This window comes from Globicephala melas, chromosome 10, assembly GCF_963455315.2.
Source record: "Globicephala melas chromosome 10, mGloMel1.2, whole genome shotgun sequence".
NCBI classification, from domain to species: Eukaryota; Metazoa; Chordata; class Mammalia; order Artiodactyla; family Delphinidae; genus Globicephala; species Globicephala melas.
The window spans coordinates 70,690,194-70,707,517 of record NC_083323.1 but is presented as its reverse complement, the minus strand read 5'-3'; the positions used below and the strand labels follow the sequence as shown (position 1 = coordinate 70,707,517).

The 17,324-nt window shown below is 36.2% G+C and overlaps 1 protein-coding gene across 6 annotated transcripts in view; it reads left to right on the top strand.

The window, feature by feature from the left end:
* Window positions 1–17,324, top strand: part of CNTN1 (contactin 1) — a 375,618-nt gene that overhangs the window by 314,422 nt on the left and 43,872 nt on the right. For all 6 annotated transcript variants that reach the window (XM_030835383.2, XM_060307110.1, XM_060307112.1 and 3 more), the window contains 3 exons: window positions 5,526–5,712; window positions 15,163–15,275; window positions 16,063–16,219. In XM_030835383.2, coding sequence (XP_030691243.1) covers window positions 5,526–5,712; window positions 15,163–15,275; window positions 16,063–16,219 — 457 coding nt within the window. The remainder of the gene's footprint in view (window positions 1–5,525; window positions 5,713–15,162; window positions 15,276–16,062; window positions 16,220–17,324) is intronic.

The window sequence follows — 17,324 nt, the reverse complement described above, 5'->3', positions numbered from 1 at the left end:
TGCTGAACAGACGTGGGGTTATCTCTCAGCTCTGTCACTTAGAAACTGTGGAAAATTTATTCAAACTTTCTGGGCCCTAGTTTCCTCACGTTTTAAGCTGAGAGTAATCAATGCCTCATATCCTGTTGTGTGGAATAAATGAAATAACCTGTGTTTAACGCTTTTCCCTGTTTTATATCATTGGACATTTGAAGACAATGATGACGATGATGATGATGACAATGATGATAATGTTAATAATGATAAGAATGATAATATTTGTTGAGCCCTATGATGTCAAACATTAAATTAAGCTCATCGTATTGAATCCACACAATCCCAGGAGATAAACACTATTATTTTCTCCATTTTAAAGGTGAAGAACTTGAAGTTAAAAACATTTATCTGAGTAATAATTGGTATAAACTGACTTGAACCTAGGTCTTGCCTCTCCAGAGAATGGTTAATTAAAAATGTTGGAAGGGATTCCCTGGTGGCGCAGTGGTTGAGAGTCCGCCTGCCGATGTGGGGGACACGGGTTCGTGCCCCGGTCTGGGAGGATCCCACATGCCGCAGAGCGGCTGGGCCTGTGAGCCCTGGCTGCTGAGCCTGCGTGTCCGGATCCTGTGCTCCGCAACGGGAGAGGCCACAACAGTGAGAGGCCACGTACCTCAAAAAAAAAAAAAAAAAAAGTTGGAAATAAATCATAGAATTATTGTTTCAATTTATTCTTTCTTTAAAAAGCCTTTAAGTCTTTCATACAGAGCTTTAAATATCAAAGAGACAAGCATGAAAGCTTAAAAGAGAAAATCTGTAACATTTATTCTCTTGTAAGAAAATGCCCCTTTATGGGGGAAAATCTTGACTCACTATAATGCGGTTATTGTTACTATTTTTAAATGTGAAGGAAGAAGCCGGTGGTTTAACAAGATAGACGATCAAGAAAACTAATATCCTACTGCACTTCCCATGAAAATGTACTATGGGTCTAAGTTATAAAGAAACAGAGAAAAACAGCAGGACATTAATAAAATAAGATAAATTAAAAGTTGGAAAAGCCCAAGTCCTGTGTGATTGACCCCATCTCAAGGTTAATTTCCTGACATTTCAAGTGAGAACTGTTGGCAGTTGGATTTAAAAAAATCCCTTGTGGTTTTAAAGTGTATCTTGTAGAAAGTTTAAGTTTTATTCTTTTCCCTCCCTGGCCTAGTTAAAGAGCTCCCCACTTTTAATCTTAATTTCCTGCAGTGTAGGTGAACTAGAAGAATGCAAGAAGTATTTCTTATCAAAGGCTTATTAGAAATTTGGGCTCCTGCCCAGGAATCCACAAAAGACTTAGTATACTCACCCAGCAGGTAAAGAATTCACTTAATGAAAACAAGTAAAATATTCTATCAGGAATAATAAATACAAAACCTCTTAGCAGCTGAATTGGAGATTAATGCTGATGATTGATTTCACAACTATCTTAAAAGATTAACCATCCTGAGTAGTTTACACAGATGTCTTTAAAAGTTAAATTATTATGGTGAGCATAAGCTCATATTTAGGAAGTGCTGTATTTTCTTATTTTGGAGAAGGCATCTATCTTCATCTGGATCTCCCCAAAGCAAAGTCTGACACACAGGTATAGAAGAAGTTAGTGTTTTTGTTGTTATTGTTGTTTGTTTTAAATATGATCCCAGGGAGCAGATATGAGGAAAAAGCAGAATGAACAGGAGAGGGTTAGAAAAATGCTTTATCTTGTTGGCAACCACTGTGGGCACTGGTACTCCATCCCTTGTGATCTTTAAGGAGCTTCATAAATGTGGTTGAGAATTACCCCACATAGAATGAAAGGGGAAGCGTTCATCCACTGCTATTCCCCATTGGTTAAGAGTAGCCCCAGGGGCATTACCTCCCCTCCCTGCAATGATTGCAGGACAAGGTTCACACTGCAGCATCAAGGATGACCCAAGACAGGGAGTGAGAAGTTAGCAGCAATAGCAGAGGAAAACTGCTAACTGGTAGTACTTATGGGAAGCTGGTTGAAGCCTACATAGAATTGTTTGGTTCCTGCACCAATGGCTAGAATAAAAAAGAACTTTGAATAGGTTCCAAGAAGTGTGAGAATACAGATTTTGAGTGATATATATTATTACTATTCCTAACCCATAGAATGTACTAATACTTGAATTAGTCTGGGATCTGGATAATATAAAGTTATTATATAATATCTTTTTTAGATATTTTTCACTTAAATAACTGTATTTAGATTTTTTTCCCTAAAAACTATATTAAATCCATAACAAAAGAATATTCAGCTGTCAGAAGATATTTTTTTCAGAAAATTCAGAATTTGAAGAAGTTTGGAAATCTGATACAAAAGTTTACTGAAGTGGAAAATAATAAAATGGAGCAAGCCTAATTTTCAAAAGTACTAAATATCTTTAAATACTTCCACAATTGTAACATCCAGGTTTTATTCTAAGCCTCTTTGGAGAAAATGAGATTAAAGAGCTGTTTTTCCTACAAATTTCTTAAATTTTCCTCGGAAGGGATATAACTATTATCTTTGTACAAAAGTGGTATTATTGTAGTTCATAAATGTATGGAAATTATAATTATTCTTTGTTATATGATTTAGCCCTTTTTCTGAGGCTTTTCTTTCCAGCTTCCCAATATTGTTATAAAGAGTAAATTTTCTTGGGACAAAATTATACACTTAGATCATCCTCTCAAATATATTAGTAATTTTATGTGAACTTAAACATTTTGATTTCTTACTTTATTTATAAGATCTATGGAGGAAAAAAACATGTTTGCTTGGTTCACTACTATATTCCTAACATCTAGCACATAGCTGGTACAAAGTAGATACCCAGAAAATATTTGTTCAATGAATGAATGAGTGCCATACATCAAATGCAGTCCTATGTACACAGCATTCGAAATAATGAATACCTGTCCTCAAGGAGTTTATAACCTAGCAATAGTAGAGACCAGTAATGGGGTAATTCCATAATTGTTTAATAAGCACTAAGATAAGTTAACACTAGACATGGGGTGTTGTGGAGATTTTAGGAACATGTAAATAAAGAATTAAATTTATATAATGCCACAGTGTTAAATAGAAATAAATATACTATATGTTGCTCTAGCATGTGAAAATGAATTTATGGTCTGCTGTCCATAAAGCAGGACCTGCTTCATTTATTTATTTTTTTCCACTAGTTCATCCAGGCTGCCTTTTGGTCTCCCTAGTGATTAATCAAAAGGAGTGCATTTGTTCTGCTGCATGACTACAGGTTCAACCCTTCACTCCAAACAATTTTCTCACAGATTAATATTGGTTCTTCACCACAATGGGCAACTTACTGCAGGGATCAAACACAGTGGTCCAAATTATCTATTTGGAAATTATTTCTAAGTGCATGGCCAGTGCCTAGTTCAGATGAAAAAAAATAATAATGCTACATTTTACATATATCCACTATTTATTTTAGAATTCTTTGAAAACATTGCAAGTTAAATCTAAAGGTATGCTTTAAATTAAGGAGAGACAGATTATTCAACCAAAATAATTTTGTATCAGATGCTTTCATTAGTAGAGGTTTAAAATACTGTAAAAGTGTCTGTAAAAAATCTCATATTCTAAAATAAGAAAGTCAGAGATTATTTGATACACTCAATAACTCTCTCTGTTCTCTAGTTACCAGGGCATAACTAAGGCACTGCTTAAATTTATTGTGAATTTCAGTGGAGACTGTGTAATATAGATCCCTGCCAAAATCAGATGAATAAAGTAATTGGCCATTTAAGATATAGATGCAAAGAGTAAATTAAAGAAAATTTTGTTCTTTCCTTTTGTATTGCCAAAATGCCTCATGGAATTTTGGGTAAACTGTCAAAAAAGTTTGTCACTTTAAGTCCTCATTTTAGTACTTAGTGTCTTTTAGAAATGGTCTAGTTAAAAATCTTCTCCTCTTTAAACGAGATAGAAAAGTTGTTATAATGAATGAATAAAATTTTAAAATGTGCTCTCAGTCAACAAGTATCCACGTAAAAATGTCTGAACCTCGGGGACGTCAGTTTTGATTGCTATAAAACAGGCTAAATACTACCATTATTGGTTTGTTGAGAAAATAATATACATGGATGATCCTACTTTAGTACCTGGCATTTCACTAGGATATAAATGTTCATTTTATTTCTCTTCAGTCAAACAGTGGAAGAGGCCTTACGTGTCACACAGTTCAAATTTCCACTAAAATATAGGCCGTCTTCCTCCTTCTCAGATGAATGTAGGCACTGCCTGGATGCTTCCAACACCAGGAAACTCATGCCTTCACAAGGAGGGTCCCATCCTCATAAAGTCTTTTCTCTGCCAACTGAGATCTGCCTTTGGAGCCGCTTGTAATATTCCACTTCCTTGGTTCTGAAGCCATCCTTCTGGTCAGAGGATAGAAAAGCCAAAGAGATTCCATCAAAACTATTAGGAAATATATTATTGGCATCAGAAAAAATGAGCCCTAGTATACAAAATAAAAATATCACAAAGGAAACCAATAAGCAAGTAGTAACTAGCTTTTGTTCTGAAATGTGCTCATTCTTCATATAAACCTCACTTTGTTACTAAGGGAATTTGAGCCATCCAGTTCCATTTTATAATGTTTTTTTATGTGTTTATGTAAATAAACATTTCAGGATTATATAAATATTAGATATTATCTTCTAGTATGTTGGTTAATTGTGAAATTAAAATCCCATTGTTTTATAGACAGAGCATCTAAAATATAAAATTGCAGTATACTTATAAACAATCCTCTCCTTTTTATTTATAACTGAGATGTAATTATAGATTTTTAACCAATAAAACAGCCTTATTAGAAGAATGAATATTATAATTCATAGCTTTTACTTAAACTTTAAGAGACAAGGAAGGCTGTCATTGATATGCTAGTTGGTAAAAGTAATCATTTCTAATCACAACATGAATGAAATTTTTTAAACCTTATTTTAAAGATAACTTCTACAACTAATCAAGTTATTAGGTATAATATTTCTTTGATATCTGGCCTCTATATAAGTTCAAAGGAAATAATTTTATATACATACTTCTGAAATAAGCTGGCAGAAAGTAATTAAGCTAGCATGTTTTAGGCCTCATGACTATTTTTGTCTTAACAAATTTGCAATCATGTAAACACAAATAAAGCTGGAAATAAATTATATAAATTATTGTGGCAAATACTTCCAAACAGAAACCAGTTTTATAGTTTGAGAGCAAATCTTTGCACATTTTTTTGGCTTTTTCTCTTTTCTCGTCTGTGTGTGACTATTTCAGGCAATGAGGTGAGCCTTTAATTTGCTTTTGACACTTCTAATCAGATATGCATTGTGTGCCTTGCCATTTTCTAAGACTGATAGAAATGTAAGTAACATTAAGTAACATTTGAGAATATGATGCTCAGCCAACATCAAGTGTCAGAACAACTTGAAAAGAATTTTTTGCAACTGAAGTGTCTGAATCATGAAAAAATATTACTCAACTTGTATGTTTGCAGATTCGGTACTGGGCTGTCCATGATAAAGAAGCAGCTGCACACAGAGTGCAAGTCACTAGCCAAGAATACTCTGCCAGGCTGGAGAACCTTCTGCCTGACACCCAGTACTTTATGGAAGTCAGGGCCTGCAATAGTGCAGGGTGTGGACCTCCCAGTGATATGATTGAGACCTTCACCAAGAAAGCACGTGAGTCTCAATATTTGCATTTTATACTTGTCAAAAACTCCCAATTGATTCAGTGATGATGCAGGTATATTTGAGAGAAAATTACTACCTAGCAGTCTGAGCACTTTTGGTTTTCAATTTTAACCTTTAAAATCACACAAGATTTAAAAAAACAAAAACAAAAACAAACAAAAGCATTGATAGTTATTGTAGATGATGAAAAAATGTGGAGAATACCTTCACACATTTAATGTTCCATTACAGAACCTCCCTTTGTAAAGACTGCCCACAAAATTTTGTATCATTAGACAATTAATTTGTTATTGTTTTAAACTTGGTTTTATAGGAATGCATCAACAAGATGAGAAAATGAAAATTCTATAATTTTTCTATGCTTTGATTTAAAAACCTTCGTCACTGTACAATGCAAATACAAGTTAAATGTTGTAGCATTATGTTCACTCTCTTATTACTGTATGTTCTCATTGTTAATATAACAAGACCACCTGCCCTGCTCACATTTTTTGTCATACCCATCTCCCTGACTTCACTATGATAGCTCTTTTTTGAACCCAAGTTGAACAGATGGAGGAGGAGAACTTATATTCAGAATTCAGGGAAACTTCACAAGAATTTGAAGACAGGATTACCATTAGAGTTTGAAAATTTATGAAATTCACTTGGGGGAAAAGAAAGTTCTAATGAAATAATAGAACATGGTGGTAAGATCCAGGCTTTGGTATCAGACAGGGGTTTCAAATCTGTCTCTATCACTTACTCAATGTGTGACAGTAGACATATTACATCAAATCTTTAAACCTCAGCTTTTTAATTTGTAAAAAGAGCATTCATTCCTTTGTTCTTTTTTCAATTTATTCATTCATCAAAAATATGCTACATGCCCAGAACAGGTCTAAGTGTTGACAATACAGAAAGGATGAAGCAAGACCAGATCCTCTTCTCACAGGCTTTAACAAACTAATGGAAAGAGAGGAAGAGAGAGAGAGGGAGAGAAATATGACAAATAAATAAGTATAACATCAGATGACAGAACAATAAAGTGAATAAACAGATGATATGGGAGGAGGAGACGAAGATGGCAGAGTAGAGGACCTGAGCTCACCTCCCCCCATGAACACATTAAAAATACATCTAGACATGGAGCAATTCTCACTGAAAACAAACTGAAGATTGGCAGAAATACTCTTCTACGACCAAGGCTGTAAAGTAATATCCACATGGAGTCAAGTAGGAGGGGAGAAGAAGTAATCAGGTTGGGACTCATGACCCTAGTACAGGACATAAAAGAGGAGGGGGATATCACAGAGTCAGAGATCTCCTGGGGAGTGAGGGCTTTGAGCCACATATCAGACACTCCAACCCTGGAGTTCAACACCAGGAAGATGAGTCCCCATAGCAGATTAAACCACCAGTGGGACTTACAAGAGGGCTGTAGAAAACAAGACTCCACTCACGAAGAGTGTGCACACACAGTTGCTTACTCCTGGTAACAAGAGAGAGAAATCAGATTGAAAATCCTCTGATGGCTTTCCTTGGGCTTTCCCAGCATGTGTCCCAATCTGCACCAGTTGCCTTCTTTAGAAAAGTTCCCAGATAAGACAAAGGCTACATTGCCAAGGAGAGTGTGCAGTTATGGGGGAAGGAACTGGAAAAGAAACAGCACTGCATCTGAATGGGGCAAGGGCAGCCATTACTTGTGCTCACAGAGGCTCCGAATTGGGAGCTGTCTCAAGCTCTGACTGGCTTGCCAGGACTGTCTTATCACATGCTCTGGCCTGCACTGGGCACCCACTCTGGCCCCCTTGCTCTAGCACTGCTCCCCTCTGAGGCAATGATTCTGTTGCTGTGGGGAGGGAGAAGACACATTTAGAGGGAATGGAACCAGCTTAGACCTGAACCTCAGGGCTTCTGCTCCAGCACCTTGGGACTCAAAACTGCCCCCAGTAAGTTGGTGATGGCCACTGAGCATAGGAGAAGCTCCAGTACACATCTGGCTCTGGATCTAGTCCTTCTGTCTCCAGCCCCACATTCCAGCAGAATGATAGTTACCAGCACACTGTAAGAGGAGATGTGACCCATGCTCGCTTCAGATCCAGTTCTCCCACCAAAGCCACTGGACACACAGAGATTGGTAGGGGCACTACAACACAAGAACACTCCTTCAAGAACTGAATAGTTAAATGTTTCACCTAATTTCAAAGAGACTGAGAAAGTTAAATATGAAGACAGAGAAATTAGTTTCAAACAAAAGAGAAAGAAAAGAACCTCTGTAAAAAAACAACTAATGAAGCAGAGATAAAGAGTTTAAAGCATTAGTAATAAGAATGCTAACTGAACTTGGGAAAAGAATAGATGAAGACAGTGAAGATCTTAACTAGGAATTAGAAAATGTTAAAAAGAACAAGTCACAACTGAAGAATGCAATAACTGAAATGAAAAACACTAGATGGAATTAGCAGCTGACTACATGATACAGAAGAACACATAAGCAATCTGGACGATAGAATAATGGAAATAATCCAATCAGAACAACAAAAGAAAAACATATTTTAAAAAATTGAGAACAGTTTAAGGGACCTCTGTGACAATATCAAGCATACTAACATTTTTTTAAATTTATTTATTTATTTTTGTCTGTGTTAGGTCTTTGTTTCTGTGAGAGGGCTTTCTCTAGTTGCAGCAAGCGGGGGCCACTCTTCGTCTTGGTGCATGGGCCTCTCACTGTTGCGGCCTCTACTGTTGCAGAGCACAAGCTTCAGACGTGCAGGCTCAGTAGTTGTGGCTCACAGGCCTAGTTGCTCCGCGGCATGTGGGATCTTCCCAGACCAGGACTCAAACCCGTGTCCCCTGCATTGGCAGGCAGATTCTTAACCACTGCGCCACCAGGGAAGCCCCCATACTAACATTTTTATTATGTGGGTCCCAGAAGAAGAGAGAAGGGGGTCAAAAGTGTATTTGATGAAATGATGGCTGAAAACTTCCCAAACCTGAAGAAGGAAACAGATATCCAGATACAGGAAGCACAGAGGATCCCAAACAAGATGAACCCAAAGAGACCCAAGACGTATCATAAAGAAATGGCAAAAGTTAAAGATAAGGAGAGAATTCTAAAGGCAGCAAGAGAAAAACAAAGAATCACTTACAAGGGAACCCCCATAAGGCTATTAGCTGATATTTCTACAGAAGCTTTGCGGGCCAGAAGGGAGTGGCATAATATATTTAAAGTGCTGAAAGGGAAAAACCTACAAACTAGGGTACTCTACTCAGCAAGGTTATCATTCAGAATTGAAGGAGATAGGAGAAGCAAAAACTAAAAGAGTTTATCAATACAAAGCCAACCTTGCAAAAAATTTTAGAGGGTCTTCTCTAAGTGGAAAAGAAAAGGTTACAACAAGTAGTAAGAGTTGATATGAAAGAAAAAACCCTACTAGTAAGAGCCAATATATAGTAAAGGCTGTGGATCACCACTTAAATAAGCAACTATGAAGATTAAAAAACAAAAATTGTAAAATCAACTATAACCACAATAGACTTTTAAAGGATAAACATGAAGAAGCAAAATATGACATCAAAACAGAAAATGTGTGGAGGGGAGTTTAAAAAGTAGATCTTTTAGAATGTGTTTGAATTTAAATGATTATCAGTTTAAAACAAGTAGTTACAGTTGTAGGTCAACATATATGGACTCCATGGTAACTACAAGTCAAAACCCACAATTATAGATACACAAAAACTGGAGAGAAAGGAACACGAGCACACCAATAAAGAAAATCAAACCACAAGGGAAGAAACTAAAAGACAACTACAAAACAACCAGAAAACAAGTAACAGGATGGCAATACGTATATATCTATCAATAATCACTTCAAATGTCAATACACTAAATGCTCCAATTAAAAGACACAGAGTGGTTGATTAAATAGGGGAAAAGTCCCATCTATCTGTTACTTACAAGAGACTCACTTCAGAGCTAAAGACACACAGAGACTGAAAGTGAGGAGATGGAAAGAGATTCATGCAAATGGAAACTAAAAGAAAGCTGAGGTAGCAATACTCATAACAGATACAGTCTATAACAAAGATAGAGAAGTGCATAATATAATGAAATGGTAAAGGAAGTGATACAAGAAAAGGGTATAACATTTGTTATCATGTATGCACCTAAACATATAAATCAAATATTAACAGACATAAAGGGAGAAATTGACACTAATGCAATAACAGTAGGGAACTTTAACATCCCACTTACATCAATGGGTAGATTATCCAGACAGATTATCAATAAAGAAACAGTGGCCTTCATCATCAAAAAAATCTACAAACAATAAATGCTGGAGAGGGTGTGGAGAAAAGGGAACCTTCTTGCACTGTTGGTGGGAATGTAAATTGATACAGCCACTATGGAGAAGAGTATGGAGGTTCCTTAAAAAACTAAAAATAGAGCTACCATATGACCCAGAAATCCCAGTACTGGGCATATACCCTGAGAAAACCATAATTCAAAAAGACACATGCACCCCAGTGTTCATTGCAGCACTATTTACAATAGCCAGAACATGGAAGCAACCTAAGTGTCCATCAACAGATGAATGGATAAAGAAGATGTGGCACATATATACAATGGAATATTACTCAGCCATAAAAAGAAACGGAATTGAGTTATTTGTAGTGAGGTGGATGGACCTAGAGCCTGTCATACAGAGTGAAGTAAGTCAGAAAGAGAAAAACAGGGCTTCCCTGGTGGCGCAGTGGTTGAGAATCCGCCTGCCGATGCAGGGGACACAGGTTCGTGACCTGGTCTGGGAAGATCCCACATGCCGCGGAGCGGCTGGGCCCGTGAGCCGTGGCTGCTGAGCCTGCATGTCCGGAGCCTGTGCTCCGCAGCAGGAGAGGCCACAGAAGTGAGAGGCCCGCATACCGCAAAAAAAAAAAAAAAAAAGAAAGAGATAAACAAATACCGTATGCTAACACATATATATGGAATCCAAAAAAAAAAAAAAATGATTCTGAAGAACCTAGGGGAAGGACAGGAATAAGGACTCAGACATAGAGAATGGACTTGAGGACACAGGGAGGGGCAAGCATAAGCTGGGATGAAGTGCGAGAGTGGCATTGACATATATACACTACAAAATGTAAAATAGATAGCTAATGGGAAGCAGCTGCATAGCACAGGGAGATCAGCTCGGTGCTTTGTGACCACCTAGAGGGGTGGAGAAGGGAGGGTGGGAGGGAGACACAAGAGGGAGTGGATATGGGGATATATGTGTATATATATAGCTAATTCACTTTGTTATACAGCAGAAACTAATACAACATTGTAAAGCAATTATACTCCAATAACAATGTTAAAAAAAAAGATTAAAAAAAAAAGAAACAGTGGCCTTAAATGACACATTAGACCAGTTGCACTTAATAGATATCTATAGAACATTCCACCCAAAAACAGCAGAGTACACATTTCTTTCAAGTTCAAATGGCATGCTTCCCAGAGTAGATCACATGCTAGGCCAAAAAACAAATCTCAAAAAACTTAAGAGGATAAAAATTATATCAATCATCTTTTATAGTGAAAATGGTATGAAACTAGAAAACAATTACAGGAAGAAAAATGGGAAAAACATAAACCTAAGGATCTAAAAAGCATACTACTGAAAAACCAATGGGTCAATGAAGGAAATCAAAGAGAAAATCAGAAAATACCTAGAGACAAATGAAAATAAAAACACAGCTTTTCAAAATCTATGGGACACAGCAAAAGTAGTTCTAAGAGGGAAGTTCGTAGCCATACAGGCCTACCTGAAGAAAGGAGAACTATCTGAATAAACAACTTAAACTACCATCTAAAGGAATTAGAAAAAGAAGAGTAAACAGAGCCTAAAATCAACAGAAAGAAGGAAATAATAAAGATAAGAGAGGAAATAAATAAAATTCAGACCAAAACAAATCAATAGAGAAGATTTAATGCAATTTTTATCAAAATACCCATGACATTTTCACACAACTAGAAGAAATAATTCTAAAATTTTATGGAACCACAAATACCCTGAGTGGCCAAAATAATTTTGAGAATGAAGAACCAGAGCTGGAGGTATCATGCTTGCTGACTTCAGACTATACTACAAAGCTACAGTAATCAAAACAGTATGGTAGTGGCACAATACAGACACATAGGTCAATAGAACAGAATAGAGAGCCCAGAAATAAACTCATGTTCTTATAGTCAATTAATATATGATAAAGGAAACAAAAGTATACAAAGAGGAGGAGCTTCCCTGGTGGCGCAGTGGTTGAGAGTCCGCCTGCTGATGCAGGGGACACAGGTACGTGCCCCAGTCTGGGAAGATCCCACATGCCACAGCGTGGCTTGTCCCGTGAGCCATGGCTGCTGAGCCTGCGCGTCCGGAGCCTGTGCTCCGCAACGGGAGAGGCCACAACAGTGAGAGGTCCACGTACCACAAAAAAAAAAAAAAAAAGAGTATACAAAGGGGAAAAGACAGTCTCTTCAATAAGTGGTACTGGGAAAACTGGATAGATACATGCAAAAGAATGAAATTAGAAGATTTTCTTAATACCATATGCAAAAATAAGCTCAAAATGGATTAAAGAGCTAAATGTAAGACCAGAAACCATAAAATTCCTATAAGAAAAGATAGGCTGAATACTATTTGACATTTTTTGGGGTCTGTTTCCTTAGGCAAAGGAAACAAAAGCAAAAATAAACAAATGGAACCAAATTAAACCTAAAAGTTTTTGCTCAGCAAAGGAAATCATTGAAAAAATGAAAAGATAACCTACTGAGTGGGAGAAAATATGTGCATATTATATGACAGATAAGCAACTAATATCAAAAATATGTAAACAGCTCATTTAACTCAATATCAAAACAACAAACAACCCATTAAAAAAATGGGCAGAAGATCTGAATAGGCATTTTTCCAAAAAGACATACAGATGGCCAATAGGCACAGGAAAAGATGCTCAACATCACTAATCGCTGACCAAGTCAAATCAAAACCACAATGAGTTATCACCTCACAGTTGTCAGAATGACTGTCATCAAAAATACTGCAAATATCAAATGTTGGCAAGGATGTGAAGAAAAGGGAACCCTAGTATATCATTGGTTGGAATGTAAATTGATGCAGCCACTATGGTAAGTGATATGAAGGTCCTCAAAAAACTTAAATCCAGCAATTCCACTCCTAGATATATATCTGAAGAAAATAAAAACACTAATTTGAAAAGATGCATGCACTCCAGCCTTCATAGCATTATTTATAACAGCCAAGATATGGAAGCAACCTAAATGTCCATCAATAGATGAAGGGACAAAGTAGTTATGGTATATATATATACAATGGAGTATTAATCAGCCATTAAAGAAGGAATGAAATTTTGCCATTTGCAACAATGTGGATGGACCTGGAGGGTATTGTGCTTAGTGAAGTAAGTCAGACAAAGTCAAATACTTAATGCTAGCACTTATATGTGGAATAAAATATAAAACAGATGAACGAACATAACAATATAGAAGCAGACTCACAGATACAGGGAACAAACCAGTGGTTGCCAGTGCAGAGAGGGAAAGGGGGTGGAGTAAAATAGGGGTAGGATTAAGAGGTACAGACTGCTATATATAAAATAAATGAACTGCAAGGCTATATTGTACAGCATAGGGAATATAGCCAATATTTTGTAACTTCTAAAGCGGTAGAATCAATAAAAATATTGAATCACTGTTGTACACCTGAAAGTAATATAATATAGTAAATCAACTACACTTCAATTAGAATTAAGTAATAAATAAAATACAATAAATAAACAGATAATACAATTTAAAACTGCCTGGGTGGGAGCCAAATTCGAATCTGATGGTTGGGAATATCCTCTTAGAGAAGATGCCATTTGACCTAGGATATGAGTAATAAGAAGGAAGTCTTTGCAGAGGAGATTCTATCAGGCAGATAAAATAACTAGCACAAAGCCTTTATATGAAAAGAGCGCGGTATGCTTTACTGGTAGAAAGGCCAATAGTTCCAGAGCATAGGCTCTGAGTTGAGGAGGAAGAAGTGTGCTGGAGTCATAATAAGAAGGGTCTTATAGATCATAGTAAGGAGTTTAAATTCTTTCTAAGTGTGATAAGAAATCATTGGAAGATAGTAAGGCAGAGAGTGATATCTAATTTATGTTTTTTTTAAATTATTCTGGGTAGACAATGGATATTGGTGGAATAAAAGTGAAAGCAGAATAGCAAATTAGGAGACCTTTTTTAGTATTTGAGGAAGAAACGTTGGTAGCCAGCATTAGGTGATAATGGAGATAGAAAGAAGTGGAAAATTTTCAGCAGGCAGAGTTGAAAACTTGCAGCTAATTTGGATGTTGGCAATAAATGGAATGGAAGACTGAATCGATTTTGGCTTGAGAAATTGGGGGTTTGGTTGTACCATTTAGTAAATATGGTAAAGTCTCACAGAAAGACAGATTTGGGGGTACATAGTAAATGTTCTGTCTTGATTATATTGCATTTGAGAAACCTTTTAGACATTTAGGAGGAGATAGGAAGTTGCACATACATGTCTAGAGGTCGAGAGAGAGACGAGCTTGAGATAAAATTGTGTGTACTCAAAACCATGGGCCCAGGTGAGAGGTTTAAAGAAGATTCATATATAGAGGAGAGAAGTGTGCTCAGAATCAAGTCCTAAGTCATTCCACCATTTGGAAACTGGGCAGAGGACATGGAGCTAGCAAAGGATGATTAATGAGAAGGAAGAACCTGAGAGATAGGAGGAAAGATTATAAGAGATTATGAAATTTAAGAAAAGATATTCAAGAAAGAATTGGAAGGTCAACTCTGTGAAATACTGCAAAGATGCTAAGTTTTAAAAGAATAAAAAAGTGACATTAGATTTGGCCAAGTGGAGATGATTGAAGACCTTGAAAACAGAAGTTTCAAAAGACTGGTGGAGGGGCTTCCCTGGTGGTGCAGTGGTTGAGAGTCAGCCTGCCGATGCAGGGGACGCGGGTTCGTGCCCCGGTCCGGGAGGATCCCACATGCTGCGGAGCGGCTGGGCCCGTGAGCCATGGCCGCTGAGCCTGCGCGTCCGGAGCCAGTGCTCCTCAACGGGAGAGGCCACAACAGTGAGAGGCCCACGTATTGCAAAAAAAAAAAAAAGAAAAAGAAAAAGACTGGTGGAGAGAGACATCCAAATGAAGGTTGATGAGAAGAGAATAAGAGATCATTTTATTACCTGCCTCCCAGGGTCCCAGTGCATTAAATGAACCCATGGATGTAAAGTGCATACCATAGTGCCAGGCAAACAGTACAAAATCAGAATTAGCCATTGTTGTTGTCACGTCATTATCAGTATTATAATTCCCAATGTGATACAGCTTGCAGAATTGAAATTGGATATGGTGACTATCAGTTGCATGTTATTACTTTCACAGCTCCAAGCCAGCCTCCAAGGATCATCAGTTCCGTAAGGTCTGGTTCACGCTACATAATCACCTGGGATCATGTGGTTGCACTGTCAAATGAATCCACAGTGACAGGATATAAGGTATATAAAAGATTACTAGATTATTTCCCACACAAGCTTCATTCTTACAAAGAGTGACTGATGTTTGTTTTTTTTTTTTGCCAGAACCCATCCAGCTCTCTTTTATTCTAGCTGTGAAGCAGAATCAGATGACATGATAAATTTTGAAATGAGAAAAGATCTTCAGTGAATTCTAGAAAAATACTATGTCAAATGAGCAAGATAGAATAACTGCTTTAAAGAATAGAGTTGTTAGAATAATTGGTGTTTAAAAAAGAGAGAAAGAAAGAATCCATTTTTGTTTGACAATGATTAAGATAGTGCCACCAAGCACACAGTGAATTCTTTGATGTATGAGGTACCCTCTGTAAATGAACAAAAATGGAAAAAAAGGTTATTTCTATATATTCTCTATATCACACTATCACATTTTTCAGTCAACACTAACTTTTAGAAACAGTGTGAAAAAATTTTAATTACTAGGCAATTTTTAGACTAATTTAATATATTGAAAGAGCCCTCATTTTTTTACCTTTTTCATAAAAAGACACATTCTCTCTATTTTGGTAATTTCAAAAAATAAAATTTAGATGCTTAAGATGCATCCTCTTGGATCACCCTAAAAATAGATGAAATCAATTTCTGTGAATTAAAAATAACATGAATTTTCCAGCTAGTATTACACACAGTTCCCTAAGATTTTTTTTTAATTAATAAAAGTATAAGCGTTTTTATTCTGGTTTTAATGTTAGGGCATTGACTCCTTATTGCCAATTTATTAAACATAAATATTTTGAAACTTTTAAAGGTACTCTATAGACCTGATGGCCAGCATGATGGCAAGCTGTATTCAACTCATAAACACTCCATAGAAGTCCCAATCCCCAGGGATGGAGAATATGTTGTAGAGGTTCGTGCACACAGTGATGGAGGAGATGGAGTGGTGTCTCAAGTCAAAATTTCAGGTAAGCCAATCATTTAAGGCACGTTTTAATTAAGTACTCGTAAGTTCTAGGCCCATATGACTTCTCAAGGGTAAATGTGGGACTGATATTCACACTAATATCAGTATCATTTGTAAGGAGATTTGAAATGGTAAGAATGCCCTGAAACTTGAAACTTCTCCCTTTATGAGTCACAAAGTACATTTGCAACCTATCAGATACCTATTGGTTATTATCTGGACAGCAAAGCACAATTAAAATACCATAATGCATTAAAATGGTACATAATACTAGATCATTAGATAATAATTATCCAAAATTCTCTTATATCAAAAGGAAATTCACTGGACAACTATCAGTATTCTTCTCACCCCCTTTTCTTTATCTTACACATATTAATATAATAAGATAGAAAGACAGTAGATGATAGTTCCTTCCTTTACCAGTATGTCTATTTGTCTCAGTATAGCTATTCCTTTTCTGCAGACTCTAATTATTTCTCACAGCATTGGTTAATTTGAAATAAATATTTAAGGCAGTTACTTCTTCCTGTAGAACTCTACTAATTTTAAAAATTTTGATATTTTCACTCACGCTGTATGCATGGTATAGTTTAATTATACTGAATTAAAATTGAGGTCATTTTGAGAATTTTATGAGACTATGAAGTGCTAGAATATGCTAAAGCAAAGATGGCAATAATTGATTTAGAAGAAAATTTGGTGATTTATAGCTAAATAGATGAATATGTTACATATGAACCTAAAATAAAAACCCTTTGAAACAATTCCAGTGTTTTTTGTCCAATCATGGTTATGCAAAGAAACTGTTGAATTAACATTAGGAAATGTCAGATGTTAGGTGAATAGTACTATTCTAGACTTTTTAAAAATATGTTTGGATTTATTTGCAAATTATTTAAATTATTTTCAGTGAGAAAGCATGTAAATACAAATGGAAATTTTAGGTTTTCTTATAAATTCAAATTATTTACATTGAAAATACTTTTAGTTTAGACAGTATTATTATGTCTTTTTAGAAAATTGCGAAAATATGAAAGGAAAAGAAAATAGTCATATTCCAAACACTAACTGCTTAACTAATGTTCAATGGAATTTACTTTTAG